This window comes from Anopheles stephensi, chromosome 3 (genome assembly GCF_013141755.1).
Source record: "Anopheles stephensi strain Indian chromosome 3, UCI_ANSTEP_V1.0, whole genome shotgun sequence".
NCBI lineage: Eukaryota > Metazoa > Arthropoda > Insecta > Diptera > Culicidae > Anopheles > Anopheles stephensi.
Window position 1 is genome coordinate 57,997,976 of NC_050203.1, and position 27,770 is coordinate 58,025,745.

Sequence of the window (27,770 nt, forward strand, 5' to 3'; positions counted from 1 at the left end):
TTGTATTGTCGGTTGGAAAAGTATTGTAGTAGAACATCAAAATCAAACACATTACAGAAATGTTAAATATTTCAAGTTCCTTATCTAATAAAGTACGTATGTTCCATGGACACAAATTATTTTATCTCTTAACAGCCCGTTTCCGCAACTGTGTGTCAAGCTATTTCTTTGAACAATCATTAAACAAATCTCTTTTTAAAAATAAAATTAACTTGATTCTAGGATGAAATATAATAACTTTTATAAATAAACTCTTCTTTTATTAAAACATAAAATAAAAATTTGGACTTTTATGAAGGTTTTTCGATTTTTTCTTTCGTTAATACTGTGTCTTAGCAATCTATTTCTTAGCTGTCGATCGTTGGTGAGCCATGTCTTTTCTGCACAGATAATCTATAAGGCTGGAGCCTCTCAGTCGTAAACGAAGTCGTATTGAAATTGCTGAGCAATACTCACCGTTTTAGTCCATTTTTAGGATAAATCACTAAGAATGAGTGACTGAATGCGCTTGTACAAATTTATTAGTTATTTATCGTGACCACATGTTGTTTGGAAGAGACTTATAGCTGACATACATAGTCAACGTTTTTTTACAAACTGCTCTCAGTGATCCTTTTCCAATCTTTCAGTCGTCAAGATGAAGTAGCTACCGATCGTTAGGGTCTTTCGAAAATGACATGTTGGAACGATGTGGAAAGGACTAAGGCTTCAAGAAAAAAAAAACAGTTTAGATGTTTTAAGCAGTTACATTTTCCTTGTTTTTAATTAACGAAAATTAAATAAAGTCCCAAACCCAAACGATTGAATTGTATTGTTTTGGTGCATAGTTTTAAAGCTATTTTTGGTGTTTTATTCAGGTATTAATCGTACTGTAAGCAAACGAAGCAGATGCTTGAGACGCTGAGTTTTTACGGGGCTTATTCTTATCGACAGAAACTCTTATATTCTAATATATTCTTATAAGTCACTTAAGCTAGTAATCAAGGTTGTGGTGCCTAGGAAGAACTTCATACAGGGTCTCGTATAATGTTTTCGAGTCGCTGAACCAGCGTAACTGCAACGCCCGGAGACTATTTGTTGCGAGACTTTTGGGCTACCGGATCGATTCCCCAACACTACCCTCTGGGCTTTACCTATGCGTCCCAAGCAGGCCACTTCGCCCAAGGACGCTGCGTGACTTAGAGGATCGCCGAACCCGTTATGATACCTTTGATCCCTTTCTCCGTGTGTGCCGTGAATATAATTGTATTAGTAATCGTCATCAACCGGACATGCCACGCGCCGCGATTTTAAATTGTATTCGAACCGTCCGTCCTCATAACTGTTAAGTGTCTTAGCAATTAAGCTTCAAGGGGGCCCTGCGTGGCCCATTGAATTATAATGATAATAAACAATAAACAATAATGTTTTCGCTAAGCTTCTAACTTCGAATCACTCAGCAGGTGCCATGTATTAGAGTCATCCAAATTTAATGCTGCTTCGTGCCTCAAAGGACTCCGAACCGTCACTGGGTTGACTAATATTTATTTTACTGTTTGATATACTGAGTTACTTAGCTTAAATCTTCCAGATAATTTCGACTTAGCCTCAATTTATACTATTGTTTTGTATTTTCATGTTTCCCATGTAAATCCATAGCTCCATTTCGCTTTTCCCAAGAGCGATCGCTCACCACGCCGGGCCCCTAGGTGAATCGAGCAAACTCGCGCACAGCCCTTGCAGGCCGCTTTATTTCGCAGCCCGGGCGACGATGCCGCGTCGCTGCGGAGCGAGTTTTGCCTGCGCGCACACCGAGGAACGGGCACATTCCGGTCCGGCATTTGGAACACTTCTTCAGTCTGCCATAACACCGCGGCCCGCTCGGTTCGGTTCTCGATCGATCGTAGTACTGTTTGTGTTTGGGGCGTTTGGCTCCCGGGTGAGTCCCGGTTTTCCCTTCGAACCCTCCTCGTGTGTGAACCGGTTTACCGTGTGTGTGTGTGTATATGTTTTTCGTTCGCTTCTGTGTTGCCGGGTTGGTGCTTTCGACTTCTTGCGGCGGCTCGCACATCCCGGGAGCTGCATCAGTCCTAGAAAAGCGAAAGAAGAGCAACAACAAAAAAACGAGTCGCTCTCGTTCGACACCAGATTGTGTCCCGTGCTGCGGAAAACGTGTGTTGTAAGGCTGGGTGGCGATTTCCGCGATTCGGTGTGGTCCACTTCCCGATCGATTCCGTGTTCCGATGAACCTCCCTCCTGGAGTGCAGACGGTTCCTTGCGAAGGTGCGCATCCATTCAGCCATTCTTTCAGCTACATCCCACAGGAGGCCAATCTTCCGGCCATAAGTTTCGGCTGGGTGCTCTCGCCTCCCCGGTCTGCTAAGCGATCGGCAATAATGGGCCGTGAAAAGTGGAGCCATACCGGGTGAACCAGTTACTTATTCTAATTAAAAATTGGATTAAAACGCAAAACGGCAGTCGAGCACACGTCTGCGCCTCGTGTGTGGAGGATCACGTTGGTTTAGCTTCGGTGGTCGATTATTCTGCTGCTGTGTGCCTTCGTTCATCTCTGCTTGGTTTAAGCTACGGTCCAGCGCTGATCGTAAACGCTTCCCGTTTGGCGAATGCGAAGAAGAACATAGCATCATCAGCTGATGATCACATGAAGATCCTTCTACGCCAGCTCGAGGCGAAAAGCAAACCCAAAGCGAAAACATGCCCCAAAGCCATTTGCCCGTGAGCCTAAACGGAAACAAAACACAAGAACTAAATCCAACCGGTTCCGGCGTTATAGTTCTCATAAATCATAGTGCTCCAGTAAGACCGGAGCACGGACCGTGTTCGTGTGTGGCTGTTTGCCGATGTTACTGGCAGTGCGTGAGTGTGTGCAAGAGTTTGTGTGTTAAAAAAAACTGTACCTCTTCCTTCCTGTTCCTGTCTGCTAACGGGGTTCGGGAACGGGGCATACATCCCCGAGCAATGTGGGAAGCAAAGACCTACTGGCATTCGCACTAACCAGGCCAGTGCCGTCGCATGACAGAGCTTTCGGGATTTTCGTACGCAACGAGCTGTGCACATTGCGAACGCTTTGGAGTTCTTTACGATGTAGCTCCGGCAAGAAAAAAAAACAACACAGACGCACACACGAAACAAGCTAAAAACCAGCCACCCAGCACCCAATTTCGTGCTGGAGTAGCTCATGGAGCAAAAAGAAACAAGCGCGGTTCAGTACGGTTCATGTAAATGTGACCGAGTTTCGGGCTTTTTTGCTCACTTCGCTTTGGTGCAGATGCCGTCTCTGACGTAATGGTAACAGTGGATCTGCTACCGATAGGTCGGCTATAAATTGGGTGCAAGTGTTTCAAAAACAACGCGGCTGTGAAAAACTGGACAAGCAGTCCAGCATTTCCACGAACATGGGTGGAAAATGGATGTTGAATAGTCGCGGTTTCACGGTGCCCAAGCTACCTGGGGACTCATGGGAACTGGTTACATGCGTTCGTTGCTGCATGCTGTCACCCGACTCAAGATTAATTCTCCTGTCAACTCTTCACCAGCGTTGGACAGGCCGCGAGACAACACACGAAAAACATGCGCTCCATGCGCGAAAAACACAATGCGGACAGGGGTGGAAATGTGCGGACATGCAGTTGAGAAAAGTACGCCAAACAACAAAGGCCCCCATTTTCCCGCTTGCACGATTTGCATGCTTTTCTCTCCATGGCGATCCCATCGTGTTGTCACCGGGGCGTGTATTGTACCCTTGCCGAGCGGCGTTTCGTTTGTGGACCAGAGTTTTCCTCAATTTATCGCTTTCGTGCATAATTTGGTCTCAAAATAAAGAAAGACGGCAAGCAATAAAAACAAATCTCCCAACCCACCACAATAGACCACGGATGCTCACGACAGAGGGACACAGGCGAGGGGGGGGGGGGAAGCTGCAGGCTACACGTTTGTCTGAAGCTTTTGTTTCGAAAGCATAAGTTTGGACATGGAAAATGACCGTACCGAGATGCGTTGCCACTACCGGGTATTCGCTGTTCAGCTGGCTGAGAATGCGTCCATCACCATCCGCTGGATGAACAAAAGGGAAAACCAACCCCGCTTAAAAGTGCATTGACCGGGTGCGGGTGTTGTCGGATGCATTATTTGGCACTGGGCGCGTTATCACCAATTTGAGACGCTTCCTCAACGGTTCCTTCACACCATCCGACCATCGGCTTTTCGGAGGCGAAAGTGTTTTGTTCGTTACGGATCTTTCTTTTCGCGCGGTGCCGTTGGTGTCGGTCCATTCGATCGATTTGAATATGGAGCATAATGCATGCTTCAGTCGTCCGGACGCACCCACCACCACCACCAAAAAAGGGGCGACCGAGCCTTGGACAATGGAGGCCCGATGCGAAACCGGCAATCGGCTTTCGGTACAGGGGCAACGCCGGCGTTTGCATTGCGTTGTGCCGTTCGGGTGTTTGCGGTTTTGCGCTCTTTCACTTTTTGCGCTCATGCACGTACTTTCCCCCAGCGTGTTTGGGTCCGGGGAGTGTTTGAATTTGCGATTTATTTTCGTTCCCTAAGTGATAGGTCCGGTGGTGGTGGTTGTGGTGGCGTTTCGATAAGAAGGTGCAGGAACATTGTGTTGGGATTGTTTTTTTTTCTTCTCGTTGTTGTGAGGTTTGTTTGTGATTGGTTTTACAAGGGGTCGAACAATGGAAACGATTGATTTGTGTCCACAAAAGGTGTTTTAGGAGATCAGCATGGAATAATGGTTTGTATCTGGTTACCTTTTAAAACGCATTGACTTGGTTGTTATGAAGAATAATTGCTGCTTATTTTCGATTTACACTCTGGGTCTTTTATTTAAAATATTTTAGGGAATCTTGTTCTACTGTTTTGAAAATTCTACAGGTTCGTCCAGCTATTCTATAGGTCTTTACCTACGATTTCTGAGTTGAGTCGTTTGCTTGGTTTTACCAGGTAATAGAATAGTTGATACTGGAAGTCAGTTGGTAAAAGGTAGTTAGAAGAAATTATACAATCGAAATGGCTGACTTTTAAAGCGTCTGACTACTTAGTAGCCCCGAGTTCTTCATTTTATGAATTTTCAATATCTAAGAAAATCATAGCGATTATATCCAGTAATGTACGTATGAGAATGATACATATCGAATTAAATTTTGCAAAGTCCCCTTAATTTTGTTAAATTTATTCAAGCATTGTAATTTAATCTAACATAATGGTGTAACTAACGTATCAAATGATTTATTTTGAGGTTCTAGATTTTTGAAGAAATTTAGATGCTGCTCACGATTAGGCACCGTCGTAGACGGATTAATTCTATCGTCGTTCTAGGTCGTTCGGTGCCATGCTCAGCACATGAGCATCACATTCTATAAGCAATCTCAAAACCTTGTTTAAGCTCGTAACGATCTTAATTGTGCTCACTTCTTTACTGTACTTAAAGTTTTTTTACATAGACATGTAATAAAGTACTCTAAAACAAAATTATTAAAATTATTAGCTAAAACTATAGACACCATTGATCTATTTCTTTGATGTTCGGTTCTTAAGACTGCACTCTTGAGCTTTTATCAAGACTGCAAGGAATCATGAAGCCATTTTATTCCCAAAGCCGAAAACAGCAGCCTAGTTGCCGAGGCACCTGTTTTCATACAAATGGACCGGTTATCGAATCCCGTCCAGACCACATTTCCTTGAGCAGGATTAATTATCCAGCCACAAGTAAATTAAATTAAGGAAACTAGCAATTCTAGGCCAAGACCTCTCGAGGTGGTAGAGCCAATGAAAAAGAAGATGAAGATTTCAATCGGTGCTCTGTTTGATTCTTCGCTCAAAATACCGTTACCACACACTGTTCGGGAATATTAATAATCGATTTGCTAAAAATATCTCCACATTTATGATTGCTGTCACGCATCGCCACTTCCTCTTGTTCGTTTCAGTATGAATATTTTTGCTTAACATTGATTTTGACCACTGTATCATGGCCATGGCCCACAAGCTATGTGAGATGAAGTTGTAAATTCACACAGTGATCAATTTTTACGACCGAACCGTTCACAGCAATCCATTCTGATTGTTTCCTTTTTTCAGTAATATTTCTCTAACGAAGCGTCCATCATATTCAATCAACCGAGCACCATTTGCCAAAAGCAAAAACCACCCGGTAACGGTCAAGCTTTGCGAATGTACCGCTTTATCGCTCAAATCAAACCACACCGGGTTCTAATTTTCTCCCGGTTCCAAACTTTATGGCACTCCGCTTCCCGAAAACCCTAATTCTGTACGGTCGTTCTGTACCGCTAATGAGCCGACACTCATTCTATTCTAAGCCCCGTCTCGGACGGGTGAGATCAAGGGGTAAAACAGCAATTCAGCCATTAACATGACATAGTAATGGTCGCGATGGCGGCACCTTTAGGAGTTAGGACCGTTTTAGGGCGATTGACATGTGAAGCGATACTGTCATAATTTATTCAAACGAAATACTCAGTCGGGCCCGTTCTTCACCAGAATGGGGATGGAGTGCCGTTCTTTTTGAACGAACATCGTACCCGTGCAGCGAAGCCTCCGGACGGCATTACGGTTGGCTAATCCGTGCGCCAGAAAACCGTTTTGTTTCGTGTGGAGGGAAAATTCATTTGACATTCGTGGCACGCTCCGGACGGTGTGGGAGGGCTGCGTGACAAGCCGTTCGGTCGTTCCCTTTGTTTCTTGCTGCACTCAACACACACTCCTCCTCCAAGTAACATCGCTCGTCTACGGACATGTTCCCGCGGTCCTCGGTGCGCACGTTCGTCCTGCGACCAATCGTAGAAAGCATTCCGCCCGAGCGGATTAGGTCAATCGTGGCTGTAATTTCTCCATTTTAATTTCCCGTAATTTAATTCATCGCTGCACTGCACATCGGCAAGATGCGGCGGAGGGGGGGGAAGGAGAAAAGGGGTGGGTAAGGGGGAGGGGCCGGTGCCAGCACGACGCGGGCCCGATAATCTGTTTGTTTAATAAGGCAAACCTGTGAGCCACAGCACCATTTGCACCATGAACACGATGATGACGATGATGATGATGATGATGATGGCGCTGATGTTTGGCTATGCTGGCCGGTTCCTAGAGAGGCTGTGCCGGCACCGAACGCCCGCAGGCGTAGGAGAAAGGTTCATCGATGACGCAGTGTTGCGTTTTCGCTGCGGTCTGTCGATGGTTGCGGTTTGGCGCGTTGGCGAATAATCGGCCCCGCTTAGCAAAGAGGAAAGAGGCGTACCGCCGTATTAATGCGTCAATGCCCTCACGAGATCCGTACACTCCCCCCAGGGGAGGAGTGGACGGGTGGTGAAAATTGGGCGGAGATGCAACCAGATGCAGAGAGCATTTCGGAGAAATTCGCTCGATGAAAGATTACAGCGTGGTGGAAGCCTTCCATCCTTCATCCTTGCAGACGGGACAAAACTGTGAGAAACCTGTCGAGAAAACGAACGCCACAGCTGGCCAAAATTATCACCTCCGCTTAGCTCCTTCCGTTCGAATCACCACAACTCACCCTGCGTTTAGATTAGTTATCCTTTGCCTGGGTAGTAAGGCAGATGCGTTAGCTGAAATTCATTAAACACTCATTACCGGTTTTGCTGTGTTGTTTTTGCTACCGTGGCGCCAGCAACGCTACCAGCGGATGAAGTCACTCAAGGTCCTTGTCGTAGTAATGTTTTGCTGCGTGTGGTAGTAACCAGTAACGCTGGAGGATATTTTAAGATAATTATTTTGCCCTCCACACAGCGTCACCGAGCCTGCTGCGGCTTTCCAGTGGTGCCGGTGGCGAAATTATCAAATGGCCAACCGGTAACCGTTGATTAATTGGCCCACTTTTCGTGTGGCTACCAGCTCGGATGCTTTTGTACGTTACACCGGGACCATTAGAAGACTCTGTTAAATGGGTAGCATCACGATTCGGGTTGCTGCGGAACAGGAGATAAGGCTTTTCTGTGTGCCGTTGTAACGAAATGCTAAATGTTTGATAATCAAGCAAGTGCGCTGTTTTGGGTTTTCCGATGGAAGTTTGTGGGGGGAAAAATCTTAGAGATAATGCCCATTTCCAGCGTCTAGCGAATTGCTTAAGCGATGTTGCTTTAAACATTCCATGCTCTAAGACTAATTGGAGTCATTAATAATAATGAATGTTGTAGATATCAACTTCCTACCAAGAGGAGACAGTAGGAATGGATACATAAAATATGGAGATGTTCCATATAATCTTTAACTCTATATTTATAGATATCTCTTTTATAGAAAATAAGCTTTAATATATTTTTAATTTATTTTATATCTTATAATGAGGAATAATGTTAGAGTTAGATAAGATAAGCCTTGGGGATAGATGAAAATAAAATTACTCTTTGCATTTAATTATGCTCCAATCCTACGTCCAACAAGCGTTCAACGAAAATACCCAGACCCGAGTGGCTCTGTAAGACACCTTAGCAGTGGTTGTCGTATACACGTCGTTCACCGGTAGAGGGTTGCTCAAGACTCTTCGATCGACGACTCGCTCACAAGGACCATCTACTGCTCATCTTAAGCGATTATTATCTCAGACATGGACAGCTAGTTTGGTCAACGATATTCTTTCTTGGCCAGCTTTCGTTTGGACGGAAGCTTAGACATCTAGGTCCAAGCTTTACTGCGGAAGGGACTTTTAACCAGGATTCTTCTAATCATAGTAGGGAACGAATTAAAAGAATTCAACAGCACTGTTGGTAGGCCGGAATCTATCCCCTATTAAATGTTTTCGTCTATCCCTAGCAGTGATAAAGCGTTGGAAGATTCGAAGCAGTTCATGATGTGTTTTACCATTCGCATTTTTTTCAGTAATTATTTTCATGTATTTGGCAACATTACTGTTTCTCGATAGCTGAGACTCTAGCTCTAACAACTCTAGCAACTGAAATCGCTATTATATTTAGTAAGCACATAAAGACATGCTAAAAATCATAAAGAATGCTTGACTGAACCGCTCAAACTCAGAACCATCGCAAAAAAAATTTTAAAATTAGTCTCTTTTTTAAAAAGCCCATGTAAGTCGTCTTCGGAATAAATTATTAATCAATTTTCAATAGCTTTTTATTCGAAACTTATAAATTTCATACCAAACCCATTATTAAAACAATTAATATTTTAATTTCTGATAGCAGCGAAAGTGTTGAAAAAAACTGCACCAATTTTCCATGCTATGCTTTCCTGGCACTCAGTGAAATAAAAGCAGTTCAATCTTCCAATTTACTGCGGTGGTCGAGAAACTCAGCTGCAGTAACTGGACGCACACTGCACATCGCGGGTACGTTGATCCACTTGGTTCGGTTATGGAAATGAGCTTGGAAGAGGCTGATGTTGCGAAAAGATGTACAAGATAACATGGTTGTTGTGGAGTCAGTTCCACTTTCAACACCTCACGGTGGCGATAAATGCGGTGATAGTGATAAGCCAATAATACAGCTCTCAATTTGAGTCATTTTGGTATAAGATACTAGAAAAGGAAAAAGTATTTAGTATGTATTGAATAGCTTCAAAGTTCATTACCTGAAGCATTTAATTTTGCGCCATAAGTGGATAACTATAACTTCAAATGGAGGAAAAGCGACCAATTCAACCCCTATTTTCTCTCTCGGTTTCACACACATTTAAAGCAACCGTTTGGCAACTAGAAGATTCATTTGCAGCCACATTAAGAAGGCCTGCTTTTGGCGTTGTGCTGGATATCCAAAACCTCACATTCTAGCAATTACCGTGCGTGATTTAGCTATTCTCAAGCTCGCACTGCCTTGGTTGCAAACGTTTGCCACAACATAAAAGCACCAAGCCAAACACACCGTAAACGAAAACGACGTAAATAACGAAGACACAAACTAATTACGCACGTCGGCGAGTGAGGCTGTCGTTAAGTAGGAAAAAGGGAGCGGTAAGAAAAAAATCGTCAGTCAAACCATCCATACCATCCAAGCCCCCCGTGCGGTGAGACCGTTCGCCCCGTGGCGTTCTTGCCGTAAATGGACTCGGGAAAAGTGGGTGGCTTCGCCGTGGACGCCGCGAAGGACAAGCATAAAAACATAATGTGAAAGATAATGGACGAAGAGTGAGTGAAAATGCAAAGAAAAAATATTTACCCCAACTGCCTTCACTGGCTGAGAGGCGTGGGGAAGGCTCTCGGTGGGTGATGAAATGACATGAAGAACGCAGTGGCATGCAACGAGGAAAATTATTTTCGATCTCGCCGACCAAGCCGACGTCGACCTTCGTCAAGGCCAGACGAAACTAGCGAAACAAAAAATAAACGGCGGCTTAAAGCAACGGCACCGGCGACTCCGAAGGACTCAGACCAGCTGATATTGGGCGCACTGCGTACGATGACCGATGAGGAGAGCTTTTGATCTCCTTTTTGATCGGAATGCGTCTAGTTTGGGTAACGGTTTCTGACTGATGGACTGATTTATGTTCGGCGTGTTCGTACGAGATTGGCCCTTGTTTTTAAGACGCTTATCATAGCGAGACCTTCGTAAAATATGTAAATGTTTGCCTCCACACACGGTTGCATAACTTGATGATTTGGGTGACTGTAATAGACCAGATCAGTCTATTCGGTCACTCAATTCTTGAAATCACTAGACCAAACCGTCTCTATTCCGAGAAACCACGGATCAGCTTCAACCTGGTTGTCTGCCGTGGTTCAGATTCATTCTTCGAATACCTTGCCGAGTAAGGGCAGACAAGATCGGCTCCCACGATATTGCCAACCGAATCCAACCTATCACGACTAACCTATTCTTTTCAATTTGATTCGATTTCAGAAGAATGAAAATACGACGCAATCGGTGGCCGGCAAACAGAAGAAGATGCTCTCATGGCATTTCCCAACAACCTGCGCTGTAGGATTGCTGATTTGGTTCGGATGCTTTTCCACGCTCGTACACGCAAGTAAGTCTTACCCCATTTTGTTTTGTCTGCTGAGTGATGCACAGCACAAGTTTTTATTTTGCTCTCTGCTAACATGCAACACGACGGCCATTGCTGCAACAAGTATTTAAGGGATTTTTTTTCACACCGTTGTTGAGCGTAGACTTGACGATGGGGGTTGTTCTCATGCTTCCAACGAGCTTAAGTTACTCAACGGCCATTGCTGAGCGTCTAACGTTTAGTACCTAAAGTAAAAAAAATCCAGCAACGACACTTTATGGCAATCTCACACCGATCTCTAGCCGAGATACAAATTAGGCCATCGATCAAGTGTACTTCCAAGCTGACATCCCTTCACACTTCAACTGCGCTGGACAATTGTGATAGATTTCACGCTAAGCACTCGCGCAGCATCACTTCACACCGATTTGGCCCTCCAAATCCGGGGATCAAGTTCGAGGTCACTTCCATCGGCGCTGCACTATCATCAATGCTCGTGCCGATCGCTATCTTTTGCGATCGTACCGCGAATCTTGCCCGTTCGAACGGTCATCGAACGACAGTAATTGCTTGCCCCGGGTAGGAAGAGGAACCGATCCGTTCGGATGTAGGTTAATGAGGAACCTAGCAACTGGGTGCTACGAAATATTGCCAATTCACTCCCCCCCCCCCCCCTTGGCCCATTATGCCAAACTGCACCACCAAGATCAAACAGCGTTCGCACCGGCAGTGATGTAGTTTTTCTTTTCCAAGTCTCGCTTCTTTGTCCCTATGCCAAGCACTTGCTAGTGGAGGAAGCCTGACGTAGCAGTTAGCTATTTACCACCTTCCTGCCGGAGCTAGGCATAGTAGATGCGGCATTGTGACAGGTGAATTATGAAGAGTAATCACCGTTGCTTCTTGCTGGGCGGAAAATTTTGCAGTTTTGCAATCCTATGGAGGAAGCTGGACAGCATTTGTTGTGGTTGGTGGTTGATGTTGTTAAATTTTGCAAGCAATTCCAATTCGTCATGCACCTGTTGCATCGTTCAAATTACGCTAGACGCGCACATTGCTTTGTAATTAAAGAAATGATTAATGAACTCTTTTAACAACTTCAATTGCGCTTTCAATACAATCTCTGCTTTGGGTCTAGGTATGACTGGTTTTTTCCCCTTTTTGGAGTTTTAATCACTTGTTTCTCAAGACATTCCTGTACGCTGCCAAACGTAATACTGCTCCAAGGCTTTGTGAGGTTATGTGAACATCTGGCATGGCCTTTTATATTTTAATCACCTCTCCTTAATTACAGACATCATACATAATGTCCTGGGTCTCCCAGATACTTGCGTCTACCAGAACCAGGTACGAGCATGCCGGCTTTCGTTTTCATGCTGGCTGGAAGGTGGACGACACGTTTCCGGATGTGGTGATAATCGGTGGCTTATGTCCTGCTGCGTCTACGAGAACGAACAATCGAACGCCATCATTGCGCCGAAGTTGGCGTATGCCGGACCAATGGTACCAGTACCAATCATCCAGCCCATTGTGCCGGTTAGTCGATCGAACATGATTGTACCGGCGCAAGGCTTCAGCAAGCAGAAGAGCTTCTTTCACCGTCGTTCCGATCAACTGATGCAGGTGAGATATCTGCTCCCAACCATGAACGCCACAGTCACTGCTTAACGTACTATTATGTTTCCCTCCGTATCGTAGAACGAATGTGGGATTCCTCAAACATCACAGAACACCCTGCAGAAGCGCATCATCGGCGGACGAACGGCCAACTTTGCGGAGTATCCGTGGCAAGCGCACATCCGCATAGCAGAGTATCAGTGCGGTGGAGTGCTCGTATCTCGCCGGTTCGTCGCAACAGCTGCCCACTGCATACAACAGGCACGCTTGAAAGACATCCTAATTTATCTCGGTGAGCTGGACACACAAAATTCGGGAAAAATCGTTGAACCCCTACCGGCCGAAAAGCATCGTGTGGAGCTGAAAATCGTTCATCCGAAATTCATCTTCCGTATGACGCAACCGGATCGATACGATTTGGCGCTGCTGAAGCTAACGCGTCCGGCCGGATACAAATCGCACATACTGCCCATCTGCTTACCGATGCGCCCGATGGAGCTGGTCGGTCGAAAGGGCATCATTGCTGGATGGGGAAAAACTAACGCTAACATGGGCCAAACAGGAACAAACATCTTACGGACGGCGGCCGTTCCTATCATTAGTGAGTGTTCCTACTTTTAAGCAGAGAGATGTAACAAATATTAAACATGGTTTTCGCAATTCCAAAGGTACAAAAGAATGTCTTCGATGGCACAACAGCAAGAAGATCAACGTGGAGCTATTCAACGAGATGTTCTGCGCCGGTCACTCTGATGGTCATCAAGACGCTTGCCTGGGTAGATCTCACGTAACGCTTTGTTTCAAACTTCCTTCTAACCGTTACGCCGCCGCGTTACGTTCCATTGCAGGAGATTCGGGTGGACCGCTGATCATCAACGATCGGGGACGGTACACGCTGATCGGTATTACCAGTGCCGGGTTCGGGTGCGGGGTCGACCATCAGCCAGGCATCTACCACAATGTGCAGAAAACAATCAAGTGGATACAGAGCGTAATCTATGCGTAACGCACGCCAGACAGTTTGCTGGCTGGCTTTCGGTGCTCCTGCGCGTATGCAAACCAACGGTGCAGCACAAACAGTATTGATTATTTATTGAGATAGCATTTTAATCAACCGACGAGAGCGAATGTCGCACGCTATTGTGATTCTTTGATATAGCAAAACGAAAACGAAAATCTTCTCACTTACTAGGAAACTGCAAGCGAACCCGTTTCTGACTGGTGGCAAACTCTCACTCAACGTCGTTGTGGTACATTTCTTAAGAAGATTTTATTCCATTTAAACATTGGACTGAATGCTCTCTTTCCGTAAGACGCTGGACTAGACGCGATCGTATAAAGCAATGAATTTTATGAAATAAATTATTTATCCTATGTAACGGATAGTGGTACTACTTACGATACGGACTTCAATATCACATGTTTATAAATTCTTAGTATCATATTACAACATGAAAAGGTCCAGGCTTGCTATTTTTAGCTTGCTTTGTGAATTTTATTTAACTTGCAAAGATTTGATTAATACTTAGAGGATTATAAATTCCATCGGTTCGGATGAGATTTGAAAAAGATCTTGGGTAAATGACACAAAAAAAAAGAAGTTCTATGGCCAAAAATTTGAAAGATTTCAAGTGTCAAATAAAGTCTAATTCCTCAAAGTCTTTCTAAAATAATGAATCAAAAAAAATTATTCAAGAGAGATAGTTTAAAGAGCTGTTTATGGTCCTGTCTTATGAAGACCGAAGGGGTTGCCGCCTCTATCACCAATCGACCATAATTGCAATTAGGGTTTGACTTTTTTTCTATAAAATCATATCAATATTTCTGTAAAAGTACTTATATGCTGTTGATTCAAAAGGGTAATATGAGAGTAAATTACCTTTTTAAGTCATGAGAAACAGCGGCGGGTCAAGAGATTTGGAGGCCCCGAGCGGAATGGCAATTGAGGCCCCGTTAATTGTGATGTTAGAGGGAAGTAACAGGATTTCCTTTATCAATGAAGCCCCCCTGACTAATAAGGTCCCGAGTGGCCGCTCCTCCCGCTAATAGGTTGATCAGCCATTGATTGGCTGTCCGCATTGGTAGAGTAATTGAATTAGTCTGCATTCAATTAAAATATTGAAAGGTACGATAGCCTATACGATAGCTGCACCTTTATTTCACAAAACAGAACCAGACATCACATTCCGGTAGAATAATCCCCACACACAGTAATCAATTCAATCAATCCTGTTCTTGATTGCCCGAGGTATTTATTTATATTTTTAGGATTACGGTTTATTGCCGTATTGTCAACACCGCATGTGTTGACGTTTACAAATTCACAAATGTTAACAAGGCATTTCCTCCCTGTTATTTGCCTTATCCCGGGCATGCTCGGTTGTGAGTGTGAGGTGGTTGCGGGGTGTGTATCCAGGTTGTTGGTGTAGATGATAGGGATGTTCGTTATCTGGATCCGGTTCTATTGCTGTTTCTATGGATGCGATGGCTGGATTTGGGGTTCTGGTGGCGGTGGATCGGAATTTGGACATCGTCCTTCCGTCTATCGGATCTGGGCTGAAACAATAACAAAAAAAAAAAAAAAAACAAACTAGACAGCACACACAATTGCCTGCGAACAGTGTTCCTCAAGCACCCCAGAGCCCAAGCAGTGATAGCCAAAGCTCGACCAGGCCAGCACCGAACTCAGAAGCTATTGGCGAGCTCTATCCCGTAAGAGCAGGCTATCTGCTAAGGTTGCCCGAGGTAGTTGAACGAAAAAAACTAAGTCTTTCAACATTCGTTCGAAGTTCAAAATACAATAATTTAACCGAAGTAGCCTCAAGTTACAAAAAATAATATATTATTTAATACAAATCAAAACCTGCAGTTCGTTTCCCCATTTCCGAAAATTCAATGTACAAAATCAAAAAATCGAAACCATACTATCCGAAACAAACATTACACCTTGCTTTGCAGATTGCATACCTTTCGCGGAGTTTTTTTATTTTGCCCGACAGGTATGCAATCTGCAATACACGTGTCTCTCTACTGATTTGAAATTTCAAATTTTATGTCGCATCCGATGGTTTCAATTTAGAATCCATCGGAATTTAAAGTATTAGGTGAATAAAAAACTTATTTCTAAAATTTTTTTGAGCTGAAAATTGCCTTAATAAATTGTTCATTTTTATTATTATATCATTGCTTTGGGGGGAGTTTTTTATGTGAGCGATACTTTCATTAATATTATTTATTTAAGTATGACAGCTTGACGCTGATGTGAGCGATAAATTTTACCATTAAATCATTCAATTATTCACAAATAATTTGAAATACTATTTTAAAATGAGGTTTGAAGGGCAGTGTAAACCAAATATATTTTTTTATTTACATGACACGTGCTATAATAGCAGCCGTCCCTATCGAAATAGTGTTAAAATATTGTTATTGTGAGTGTTACTATTGCTTTTTGGATTAAGAACGCACAACTAAATTTCAACGCAATAACTTCCTCCCAGAACAGTATTGCACACCCAATTAAAAACAAATGAAATAGTACAACTCACTAGTCTCTCTCTCTCTCATTCATCCCTCCCATATTCACGCTCTATTGGATTCGCCAACTTTTGCGATAAATCTGTTTCCTCTATTTTTTTTTCTTCTCGCCTTTTCACCACCAAGCGGTCAAAGTGAAATTATCCATCCCCCCGCAGCACAAAACCCACCTTTCGAACCCCATCAAAGTCACCGCGAGCCCGGCTAATTATTTCCCACACTAGACCAAATCTGATACCCGCGAACGCGCGTCACGGTCAACCGGCGCTGCCGTTGCGTTGCGGCAAAAGGAACTGGCCTGTTCGGGAGAAATGTTTAACAACATTTTTGCGAAAGTTCCGATATATTTGTCCGCATGGCGAGGGTTTCCAGGTGGTATTTGCTGGTAGGAAGCGTTTATGGGCTCTGTGCGCAATGTTTGCTATGGATACGGTGGATGCTCCGTAGGCCGTTGGATGATCGTGAAATAGGTTTGTGTGAAGAAGAAGACTCGGTGGATTTAAAGCCACCCATTAGTTTATCACACCGAATGTGTAAAATTATAATCTGATTTTAAATTTCTTCTTTAAAAAAAACGTTATGCCATAAAATTCCCGTATCCCGTTCGGCAGTGTATGGCAGTAGTATCAATGTTGTCGAACGCAAGAATCAGACCATGAGGAATGATAGCGCGAAAAGGTATAAAATGTGATTTAATTTCCCCACTTCAACCTTCACCGTTTTGAGCGGTTCAAAAAACAAAACCCCAAGCCAAAGTACTTTACCCTTCCGAAAACCTTTTCCGTGCATAGCAACCGTTACCGGGCCGTGGATGATCGTTAAGGCTTCCTCGTTTTACTTCCTCCCAGCTGGATGTTTGGTGCGATCGTGAACTTTTCCGCGCGTCGTTAGGTGGCATACGAGTGTGTGAGTGTGTGTTTGATGTTTTTTTTTCTCACTTCTCCTCTATAGCCATTATAACTGCCTGCCAAACCACAAAACTGCCATGCTTATCGTCGGGCCTCCGCAGGCCTCACTGGCATCAACCGCGGGCCGCCGCTGGAAGCGAGGTGGTGGAAACGAAATCGGTTCGCGAGCCTCGCGTCCGAACGCGTCCACAGTATCCCGGTAGACAGCACCACGATCGCACGTGGTACCAGGTTTTCCCCGCGTGTTTTGACCGGATTAGCAACCGGACTTCAGCGCAACGTTCCGAAAAATCGTGCCCCGTCTGCCGAACGGGTGCGCAACCTTGAAGCAACGTTTCCACAAACGTGATCGCTGACGAGCCATACCCGACCCGGGTGAATCATAACTCCTGCTCGAAGAAGAAAGGTTGCATAACGCTCCCGCACACCCACACGAACCGAAAGACAAGGCTGCATTAATGCCAGCGCGATATTTCTGCACAGCGTGACAGGTCATTCATTCGTGCGTCAGTGTGCCTCGGTGAAGTATCTGCTGCTGCTGCTGCTCCGGTGTGCAGCCTCGTGAAAGTGAAGCTAACCGAAAAGCTTTCGTTTTTGTGCGTGTGCCTTAACCCGTCCGGAAGTGGTGCCAGAGAGTGGTCCCATCCGATCTACCAACGGATTTAAAAGATCAGCCCGTTCGCAGGGATAGAGTGTCAGTTGTCTCAGGTACCCTTCTGCTAATTGCGATCGTGTCGTGTGAAGAAGCTTCGTAAGTGTGTGTGTGTGAGGTGAAAATAGGAAATTTCAATCACGTTGGTGATTATTTTAGTAGAAATACTAATAAAAAAACGACGCTTTTCGACGTCTTCTCCCGAAGACTCGAGCACACCGTCCGTTGTGGGTTTAATTTGTGAAAGTGAAATCATTTGAATCCAGTTTCTTCATGCAAAGTTCGGTTCGTCCTCGGATGCATGCTCCTCGTGGCCTCAATTCAAAACGCACCTCCGTCTTTTTTTTCTCTGTTCGACAGCTTAACTCCCTGTACGCTTCCCAGCTGTGTACGACAGCTGTCAGTGCACAGTCGTACATACGAGCGTAGGTCGGCTTTTCCAGTTCCAAGTTCACTTGCCTAATCGCCTAAATTTAGGTCTCCGCCTTACCTTTCTGTTCCTTCGCGCACCCTAATCCGTGGACGCGTGTCGTGCCGTTATCGTAATCGCCAACGCAAATCGCGTGTCGCTCTTCGAAAACAAAAACAAACCCACCCCACCGACGACGCCGCACTTCTCCGCCGCGGTCCGAGTCCAGCCGATAGTGAGAGTGATTACGCGATCGCGTCGTGTGGTATCGTGTCCGAGAGTGTTGCTGTGTGTTTCGAAACCGGTTCCCGCAAAGGAGTGTGGTGTTGAAGCGGTGTTTTCTGCAGCTGTTCGACGACTCTCGGAACGGAAAGCTTGACGTGTGCGGGTGTCGTGGCCCCGGGACTCGCTATGCGTTTCCGATTTCCGCTGCGGCGTGTGCATCTAGGTTGGATCCTGTTGCTGCTGTCCGGCGTGTTTGCTGCTGCTGCTGTCACCGCATCGGAACTATCGATTGCACGCAATGGCCGTCCGGAACGTCCGAACGCCAGCGCAAACGAGCGCTTCAACGAAGTACTGGACCGAGAAAATTTGCGTACACTCATCAACCGGCAGCTACCGAAGCAGGGCCGATTCTTCGAAGAGTTCGACGGAAGTAAGTAATTAGCTGGTTTGACATACCGGAACCACGAGCTCGGGCTCGGGCTCGGTCTCGGTGTGGTTGATTACACTCGTGATTAGTGTAAATAGTGATAGCTTTTAAACCAGGGTGGTCTTTTGGTTGGTTGATAGCTAGTGGTTCCTGGAGATGGTAATGTGAGCGAACAAATAATAAAATCAATTTACTGTAAAGTGTTGCACGACAATGGCAAATACGAATAAAATATAATTTATTTTAATAAATGGTCGGATAAAGGTTCAGTAACCATAAGCAAAGTTTAGTACATATAGTAACGGACAATACAATAACACCACTAGATCACAGAATATCCGTTAGTGAAACCACACTCTTGGGTTTTTTTTTCACAGGCTAAGCTTTCTTTCTCAAAATTTTATTTTTGAAATTTTCCAAAAATATCAAAAAATGTTCAAAAAGGTTCAAAAACAAACCATTTTTAAATTGAAGACAAAATAAGGTTCTATTGTTTTATCCGCTGTTAAAATGACAAAACTGAAATTAAACCTGAATTGTTTTACTTGCTTACAAAGAGCCTTCCTCCCGGTCATCAGATTATTTGGCCAGGAACCTACAGCATCCATTCCGCTTCCACCTCGAGTCTCCGCGAGTGGGTTTAATCCGCCACTAAATGTATCGCAAAGCTGCGTCTCTATAAGCTGCAACAATTGTCAGTAACGCTGATGAACTGAAAATCATCTCCAAATTCATGGACATCATCGACATCGTGGACTTTCTTGCGGAGGCATCAGCGTTATCTATTCATCCTTATTTAAGCCCCCTATGCCTTCCGTGTGGATCGCCATACAATTATTTGCCGAAAGCTTCGTCCAATGCCATTCTCATGACTTGACCAGCTAATCAGCTTCCATCGAGTTTAATCAAAATACAGCTTGTAGAACTCTATATTTCACCGGTTCTTTCTTCATCCTTCTATATGCAAAGTACTCTATATTCTTTTAAGCATCTATTTTTTGAAAGCGCCTTGGATTAATTCGTTGGTTGTGGTCACTATCAATTTCTCAAAGGTATTTTTGAGTTTCACGGTTATTCTATATCAAGTTTTTTCCTAGCTCTTCTAGGCTTTCAATTATGGATTAAATTTTAGAGAGTTGTTAAGTCAGGTGATAGCAGCTTAGTCAGGATTCATTTATTCGGGCTCATCGCTTCTTAGGCATCTTGGGTATGCTTGCATATGCTTTAAAACCACTGAAAATGTAGTCAGAGAGTTCTTGATAATCTGTCATTTTTCTCTAAAATTTAAATGAGTTTTTTCATCATGATCGGTGGTGACTGGTTTGCCGTTTCTGAATCCTCTGTGATAGTTTCAAATATCTCTTCCGGTCCTGCCGTGTGAAGACCGGCGTCGCTATCGCCTCCGCGGTTGCCCTATTTGGAAGTCTAGTATATAGGAAAGATGGGACTGTTATTTTATTTTTTATTTTTAAACGGTCGTTCATAACGATATTCGTCAGCATGGTGCGCAATACGGTAATAAAAATGCTTAAAGCTGTTAAAATTTTAAAAAGTTAAATTACAGAAAATTTTGTTTGCAAAACTGCAACTATTGAACTATAGAAAAAGAGATTGCCAAATGTTTTAACATTGTTAAATACTTATACGCGCTCTCGTAATAGCTTCGTTATAATGCACTGTTGAACCAATGTTATCGTGAAGACCCAAATGACATTTAGACTTACGCAACACTATAAACTCCCCCAGTATCATAATGGAAAGAGCGACTGAAACGCAGCACATCATCAAATACTAATGCGCGAACAGTATTTTTTGTTAATAACTTTACTGTCTCAGCATTTTTATTGCTGGTGCGTTTTGCTGTTCACTGTTCCACTGACACAGACACAAGTTTGATTCCGTGCCGTCAACTTCCGATGGCACTCATCGGTGGCACTTAAACCCCCCTAAAACAGAAAATAAACGCGCACACACACATATAAAAATTCATCCCTTTGCCGCGTCGCTAGTGCCCAAAAAGAGGACCAAAAACACTTCCACACACACACTGCCAAGACTCCCCATAAGGAGGAACAGGGGAATGCGGACGGTGCGGAGGTGACCAAATAAACCGCACCGCCCGAAAGAGAAAGTAAACGAGGCGGCCTCAATGTTTCGCTCACTTTCGCTTTCTTTCAAGACCGATTTGCGGGACCGTCGGAAGTAGCGATCGTGCGATAAATTTGACCGAAAAACCGGCCAAGTGGGCGGCAAGACCTTATCGCACGGGAGTGAACGAGAGAGAGAGATAGAGAGAGGCTTTAGTGACGTTATGTAAGTGAGAAACTTCGATGGGGGTGGGAGTGGGTGGCTGGCGTCTGTTTGAGTAATTATGTTGGCGCAGAGTGACAGCGGTACAGAATTATTTAACCTACCTCGGCTCGATGGACCGACGGATCCACGGATCGGACAACTAAATTACCAGTGGATTAACAATGAAATCCGATGTGGGCATCGGATCGAATTTCGCCTGTCGCCTGGCCGTGTAGCTTTCGATGGCTTCTTCCTGCATCTTGCAAGCTCCACAGCGCACGCCCGGTGGCAGCAAAACATGGTGACAGCAGCAAAGTGTGTCTCTCGTATACGTACCACCAACCACGAAACTACGTGTTACGCTAAGTTGGCGGGCGCGTGTCTGTTGGTGGGATTATTTTGCGCAAAAAATAAAAGCTTCCACCGCCATGCCGTCAGACCACAAGGCTCGCGCACAAGACGCCGTACAATTTCAGACACTTTCTCCTGGCCGGGGCAAACTACGGTACGGTTGTGTCGTTTCGTCCGCTCTCTTTTATCCGGCTGTCACTATCCGCCAGCCAAACCGCCAGCAGCGCGTCAAATGCTGCCGCAAAACCGATCCACCCGAAGCACTTTCGACACCTCTTTTCAAGGTGCACTGGGAGGATAGCCCGAGTCGAGGTGCAACACAAAAAAGGGCATGCATAATGTACAATCAGCGAGCCGCAAGCACTCGACACAAGCATTTGACGAGTATTTGGGTGAGGTGATATAATAGAGCACCCCTGTTGAGCAAAAGCGTGGATGCTCATTGCTTGAAGCAGATGTGCACCAGTTCGGATTGAGCGTCCTGAGTGTTGGGCGACGCAGCAAATGCGACAGAAAGAAAACGCGGTCCGGAACGGGGACGGTAAATTGCTATCATTTCTTCTTTGTTTGCCCAAGTGGAATCTTGCGATTGGGGCTTGCCAGAATTCAGACAGTTTCCTTCCCCAGTCGAGCAATTAAAGTGAAAACTTAGTAAGATGGAGATCCTCCTTCTCGCTGGGAAGGAAAGGGTGCCGTGAAACATGCTAATTACTGGACCAGCTATTTAGTTCACGACTAAACTAATTTATAGCTAAAAGGTGTGTTTGCTTTGAAGATTGAAGCATCTTATTGGTTTAAAGGTGGTAACAATCAATAGTATATTGCTTAGAGTTTAGTTGTAAATTCATTATTTCAAATATTTTAAGAAGGAGGATTCCCAACCAAAGGGAAAGAAAGCTATAAACAAGAATAACTAAACATTTAAAGGCTATAAGTATGGATGAGCATCGTTATTGTTAGTTAAACTATTGAACTTGAAACCTTTTCCATACCAACTTAAGTCTTGCTTACGTTTTAAGCTATTAAACGTCGATAAGTATCCGCAAGACTCAAAGATTCAGTAGAGGAACAGCATCATTATTATCAACAATTTCAATTTATCCAAATTGATGCAATAAAATTGTATTCTTTTTTTGCATGGCTAAGTGAATACGAAAACAATCGCTTCAATATTTTGTAGTTAGTAATAAGGGCTCTAATTTCTATTTTGAGAACCTTTTCTTATAGTACACACGTGAAGGAACCTCAGTGAAAAAATAATATCGTTAACAATTAAACCTCTTCTAGGTCAACCAGAAAACACGAATATTTGCTGCTTTTTGTGTTGCAAAATGATTATCTTGACATTGTGACTACCGGTGTGCGTGTACCAAACTTCTGTTTCACCCAATTATGCCCCTTGAGAAACTTATCCAACATAACGCACAACGACACTGTACTGCTTTATAACCGTGCAAGAAACCGTTACCGCGGAAGCACATTCATCCGAATCGACACAGAGCGTGTCAAGATCAGCCGTACGTTCTATGCACTTTTCCGGAAGCACCCGGCAAGGCCTCGCACATAATTGCTGCCCACCCATTTCTTATCAGCACGTCCCGATCAGGTTCAGCTACTCCACGGTACACACAGGCGTTCGGTTTATGTGCCTCACAACAGCAAAAAACGACAAAAGACTTCAACGCCCGACACACTGATGACAAGCGACAAACCCCGTTAATTCGCACATTCCGGCTCTTCAGCCGCCCTGTTGCTACCGAACGTTACATGCTGCCGTGATTAAAACAAACAAAACCCCACTCTGAAGTAACTCACCGATGAATGCTCCCAAGAAAACGGCCACCCACCCAGGAGAAAGGTGCTCAGTTCATCCTCCAAATGGCTCTTTGTTCTCCAGCCCGCGATCGTACCGTGGTGGATGGCATCTTGCTGCATCGTGCTGCCTCAGTTCATCGGCAACTCTCGACCAGGGCGCGTGTGCGTTTGCTGTCTGTCCGCTTGTTTGCCCCGGCTGCTTTCCTTCCTACTCCTTTCGAGCCCGATCGTGACGAAGTTCCTTTCTCCCGCCATTGTGTCAAAGCGTGTGCACGGATCCGCGTGAAAGTTGACTGCCGCAGACACGATTCAACGGCAGTGGCACAGTCGTGTGTGCGTGTGTGTGTGTTTGCAAAAAAAAAACATCAACCAGTGACCGATCCAACGATCTAATTGAAATTAATTCCACTCCGCGGCCCATTGCAATCCGCTCGCAGTGGTCCTGCTGCAGCCCTACGTCGGTTGCACGATCGCTCGAGTTCGTAGGGTCATTAGCGTGTTAAAATGAAGAACATCAACTCACTGAACCTGAACTGAACTCGACGTCTTCATCTCGTCCCCCCAGCACCTCCCCCTCCCCCCGTCCACCCCTTATCTCTTCCACTACCGAACAACACCACACAAAAGCCTCAGCCCGACCCACACGCAGACTGCTGACCGTGGTCCCACGGTCACGCTGTGGCAGCACACGGTCGAAGAAAGGTTTTCTTGCAACAGAAAGTGAAATTGCCTGCGTCGTCGCAGCATACATCATCCCCCGTACGTGGGAACCAACGCTCGCCAAGCTGGTCGAGTACCTGCTCCACGGAGATCGTTGGAAGGTGGGAGAGAAAAAGGTTCTCATCCCCGCCCCGAGCCCACAGTGAGCCAGAGTGCCAGTGCCGCGTGATATAGATCGCTCCACCGCAAATGGGAGCGTGTCTGGCTGGTGCGGGTGTTTTCGAAAGATTGCATTGCCAGTGTATGTGTACGCTTTATGCTATGTATGCTAGAGTGTAAGGAAAGATTCATCAGCTCCGTGAGAGTTCATTGTACCGACCGAGCAAAGTGCTCCTTGCCTACAAGGAGCTACGAATGTGCCTTAATGAACCGGCTCGAGTAGTTGAAGTTGCATGCGCCAGGGCAGTGTCGTTAATGTGCTCCACTATCCAGTAGCGGAAGTGATATAGTGTGCGATCATCAGCTTGTGCAATTCGAGTTTCCTTGCCAATTCGCCCGCCGGCTCCCCCGGGGCACGGATCGAGACCACAGCTTCTTCTTTTCTGCAACACGGCAAATTGGAGCATTGCATAATCTGCTCACTTCCCGCAGAGACACAGACGTCGAACGCAACACCGGAACTGGGTGGGAAATTTTGACCAACACGCCATTCAAGCACGCTAACCGAGCAGAAGACCCATTGTGAGCGTTTTTCGTTTTCGTGCATCGAATTGTCAGTGTTCCGGTCTGCAGCAGAAGAGCTTTGCGAAGAAGAAAAAGAAAATCCCCCAAAAGTCTTCCAGTGCCTGTGGAAAAGCGGTGTTACCTTGTGAAGAAAGTGATTTTTGTTTTGTTTTCGGTTGCCGTTTTTTGTTTTTTTTTTTTTGCGCGTCATTTCATAATGCTTCCGGTGACGATAATACGCGTGTTACGTTGAGTTGCGACCCCAAAATTACGGTTCCATGGATGCGATTTCTTTCACCGTTTCCCAACACGTCTGGCAGACGATTTCGAAGCACGACGAGAATCTCTCCGTTCGAGGGTGTTAGCTGTGAGGGAGTTGCGCAAATTAGTTCCACCTCACCATTAGTACCACACGAACTCTTCTTGTTTGTGATTTGTGTGCGGTATGTGCCTTTGGTGTGCAAAGTAAATGTGCGTACCGAAGAGTTTATAGGGTGAAAAGTTATACGTGTCGTTGGAGATAATTAAGGAATCAAGTATTCAAAGATGCATCGGTCAGGAAATACGCGAAGGAAAGTGCCGATGGCTACCGTACAGCTACGAAATGATCAACGGTTGCGACAAGCTTGCTGTACGCTGGCGTGTCCTGTGCTGCTAGTTGCGATCGTGCTCGTGGGTACGGTTTGCGGCCAGAGTGGTCCTACGCCTCAGCAGGAACAGGATATATTGATACTCGATGCGCTAGGGAAGCGGCAAACGTTCAACAATGAAGACTACGGTCAAAACTCAATCATTGAGCTGCTGGGTAGAAGTAGGTGATACTTTTAGTTAAGATTAGTTCGGCACATTGGTTTATGATGATTTCAACCAGTTTTTTTAACGTAAATTTTGATATTTGGCAGCAGGAATGCTGTGAGTTTTTCATTCAAATTAGTATCAAGCTTATATTATTGCGCAAGTAGTCCAAAACAGAAAAAAAACGTTTTTTACATAGTAATTTGTTGAGTAACTATGAAATTCAACAATGCTTCATTTCATGTTTTTTCACGCTTAACTCATGATTGAAACAGTCTAGATAGGTTAACAATATTTACATACAACGTTCATCAGTACTCGGTCTACGTTCTGCACAGATATTTGTTGCAGTTGATGCATTTTTCATGAGAATAAACAAGAGGAATTTCGTACAAAACTTTACAAGAATATCATATAATTACCGTATTCTGCGTGTTTAAGCTAACCTTAAGTAGAAATCTGAGGGTGATGTTGTGCATAGTGCATTTGTTTTATCTACACAGCCAAAAATGTATGGAGGCCATGTGATCTGATCCCATACTGGAATGGTACTTAAAAATATTGACTATCAGGAATGGTTTTTTTATACAGATTTCAAGAAGTTTGAGTCTTCAAATTTCGGCTACCTTGACTTCATTTACTCGTGGCTGTATTGTCAACCATGCTATATCCTTAAATACTTAACGATTCTATGAATATAGAACTTTCTTATCGGTAATTTGCTATGTGGTAACAGGTGTGTCCAGTTAGTAAATCAGCCTGTTGTATTATTTATGTTTAATTATAATGGCTTGACGTCATATTGTCAAACCTCTCATATTGCTTAATTCATCGGAAAAATTAAATCTTGACTAAAATACAGTAAAATACCCAAGCGGTACTATCCAGATACTACCCTTTGATTTTAGATTTTAGGCCTAGATAGGGTAAAATACTATCTTAAAGATCTGTCTCTGGAAAAATTTGTCAATAAATTGCAAGGACACCCCGAGTTTAAGAAAAGGAACGCTGTTCTCGGTTCAGTCCCTCTGCAGTTTCGCAAGTTCTTGTCCTCTAAAGCGTTCAACGCTTGACGAGCTCTTTATGTTTCAAATATAAGTTATCTTTTATTGTTATTGTGATCAGTTTAAAGTAGAAATAAATTTCACAAATGAGCCTCTTGTGTTTGTAGTTCCAAAGCAGATTTATAGTATTTTTTTTTACTTACAATCTGGCCCGTGTTGCTAGATTCTGATTAGTATTATGTTTAAAATTTTCTTCTTTTTTTAATGTAATCAAGTCTTAATCTTCTTTTTAACCTATTTTCAGTGATTCCACAAACATGCCGTCACAAAGGACGTAAATTCGAGTGCGGCTTATCGCTATCCTGCGTACTCGGGGGCGGCAAACCACTAGATCTTTGCTCCGGTGGGATGATCTGGTCCTGCTGCATCGATCGCGACTTTGCACCGGAAAGTGATCCCGAGCACGGTGCCGTCCACAATGCCAGTAAGTATGCTCACAATTGGTCGTCCGATTCTTCAAACAGCAATATCGACCACCATACGCCACCTTTCATCGATTTCGCGTGCCAGCGGTTGTTAGCACCCGACACTTGCCGAACGGTTTGACACCTGACAGCGAACCGATTTGAAATGACTTAATCACGCTCGGCTCGGATAACAACGCACATCTGAACGCCATTCACGACGCAATGAAACAATGAAACAGGAAAAAAGACACCCCATCGAAGCGGGAAGGCTGGCAAAAATTGTCTCATCATGGATCAATCTGTCGAGCGGACTTCTTTTAACATCCGCTTGGCTCGCACTGGCACTGCAGGGTAACGAACGGGAAAAACGATACCAATTTTATGTCGCTAAGCCTGTACGTAACGTAACGCTGGTCGGCATTTGTTTTTTTGCCCGCTTTCCCAATGACTCGCCAAATTTCGATGTTGACTTTCGCGCACGTGACTCTGGCAAGGCTATGCTTCCGCTAAATCAGCGAGAAGTAAAAAAAATCCATCCCCTTACGCTCCTTCATAAATCAACATCGTGCCCGTAGACTGTTGGGCATGATTGCTATAGGAATAATCCTTGCATCCTATTATTTATATGCGTGCATGGTGCTGTAGCGTACGAATTGTCTCTCCCAGCGGAACATTTCACGATCATTGCGCAGATCGCTCGCTTTTGTTTTGCAAAGCGCGCCAAACCATAATCCATTGCCTTTCACTTTCCTGCCATTTGCTGCAGCTTCGGGCGTCCCTCCTTCGGCTAGCGTCACCCGGCGTTGAACACGTGCTAGAGGCTGTAGGAGTCGAATTAGTGTTGTTGCCAGCGTTTGTCAAGCGATAAACAATACACACCGAGCGGGAGTTGGCTACCGGGTTGGCTGGCACCAGCGAAACCCACACCATTCATTGTGCATCGTTGTGGGGCG

At 44.6% G+C, this 27,770-nt stretch overlaps 1 protein-coding gene across 1 annotated transcript in view; it reads left to right on the forward strand.

Moving 5' to 3' along the window:
- The first annotated feature begins 1,850 nt into the window (after positions 1 to 1,850).
- LOC118510001 overlaps positions 1,851 to 27,770 on the forward strand; it is a 31,996-nt gene continuing 6,076 nt past the window's right edge. The window contains exons 1-8 of the mRNA XM_036051385.1: positions 1,851 to 2,262; positions 10,833 to 10,959; positions 12,230 to 12,558; positions 12,634 to 13,153; positions 13,221 to 13,328; positions 13,401 to 13,554; positions 18,388 to 18,713; positions 26,655 to 26,834. Of these exons, the coding sequence (XP_035907278.1) occupies positions 10,878 to 10,959; positions 12,230 to 12,558; positions 12,634 to 13,153; positions 13,221 to 13,328; positions 13,401 to 13,554; positions 18,388 to 18,713; positions 26,655 to 26,834 (1,699 nt within the window). The 5' untranslated portion in view covers positions 1,851 to 2,262; positions 10,833 to 10,877. The remainder of the gene's footprint in view (positions 2,263 to 10,832; positions 10,960 to 12,229; positions 12,559 to 12,633; positions 13,154 to 13,220; positions 13,329 to 13,400; positions 13,555 to 18,387; positions 18,714 to 26,654; positions 26,835 to 27,770) is intronic.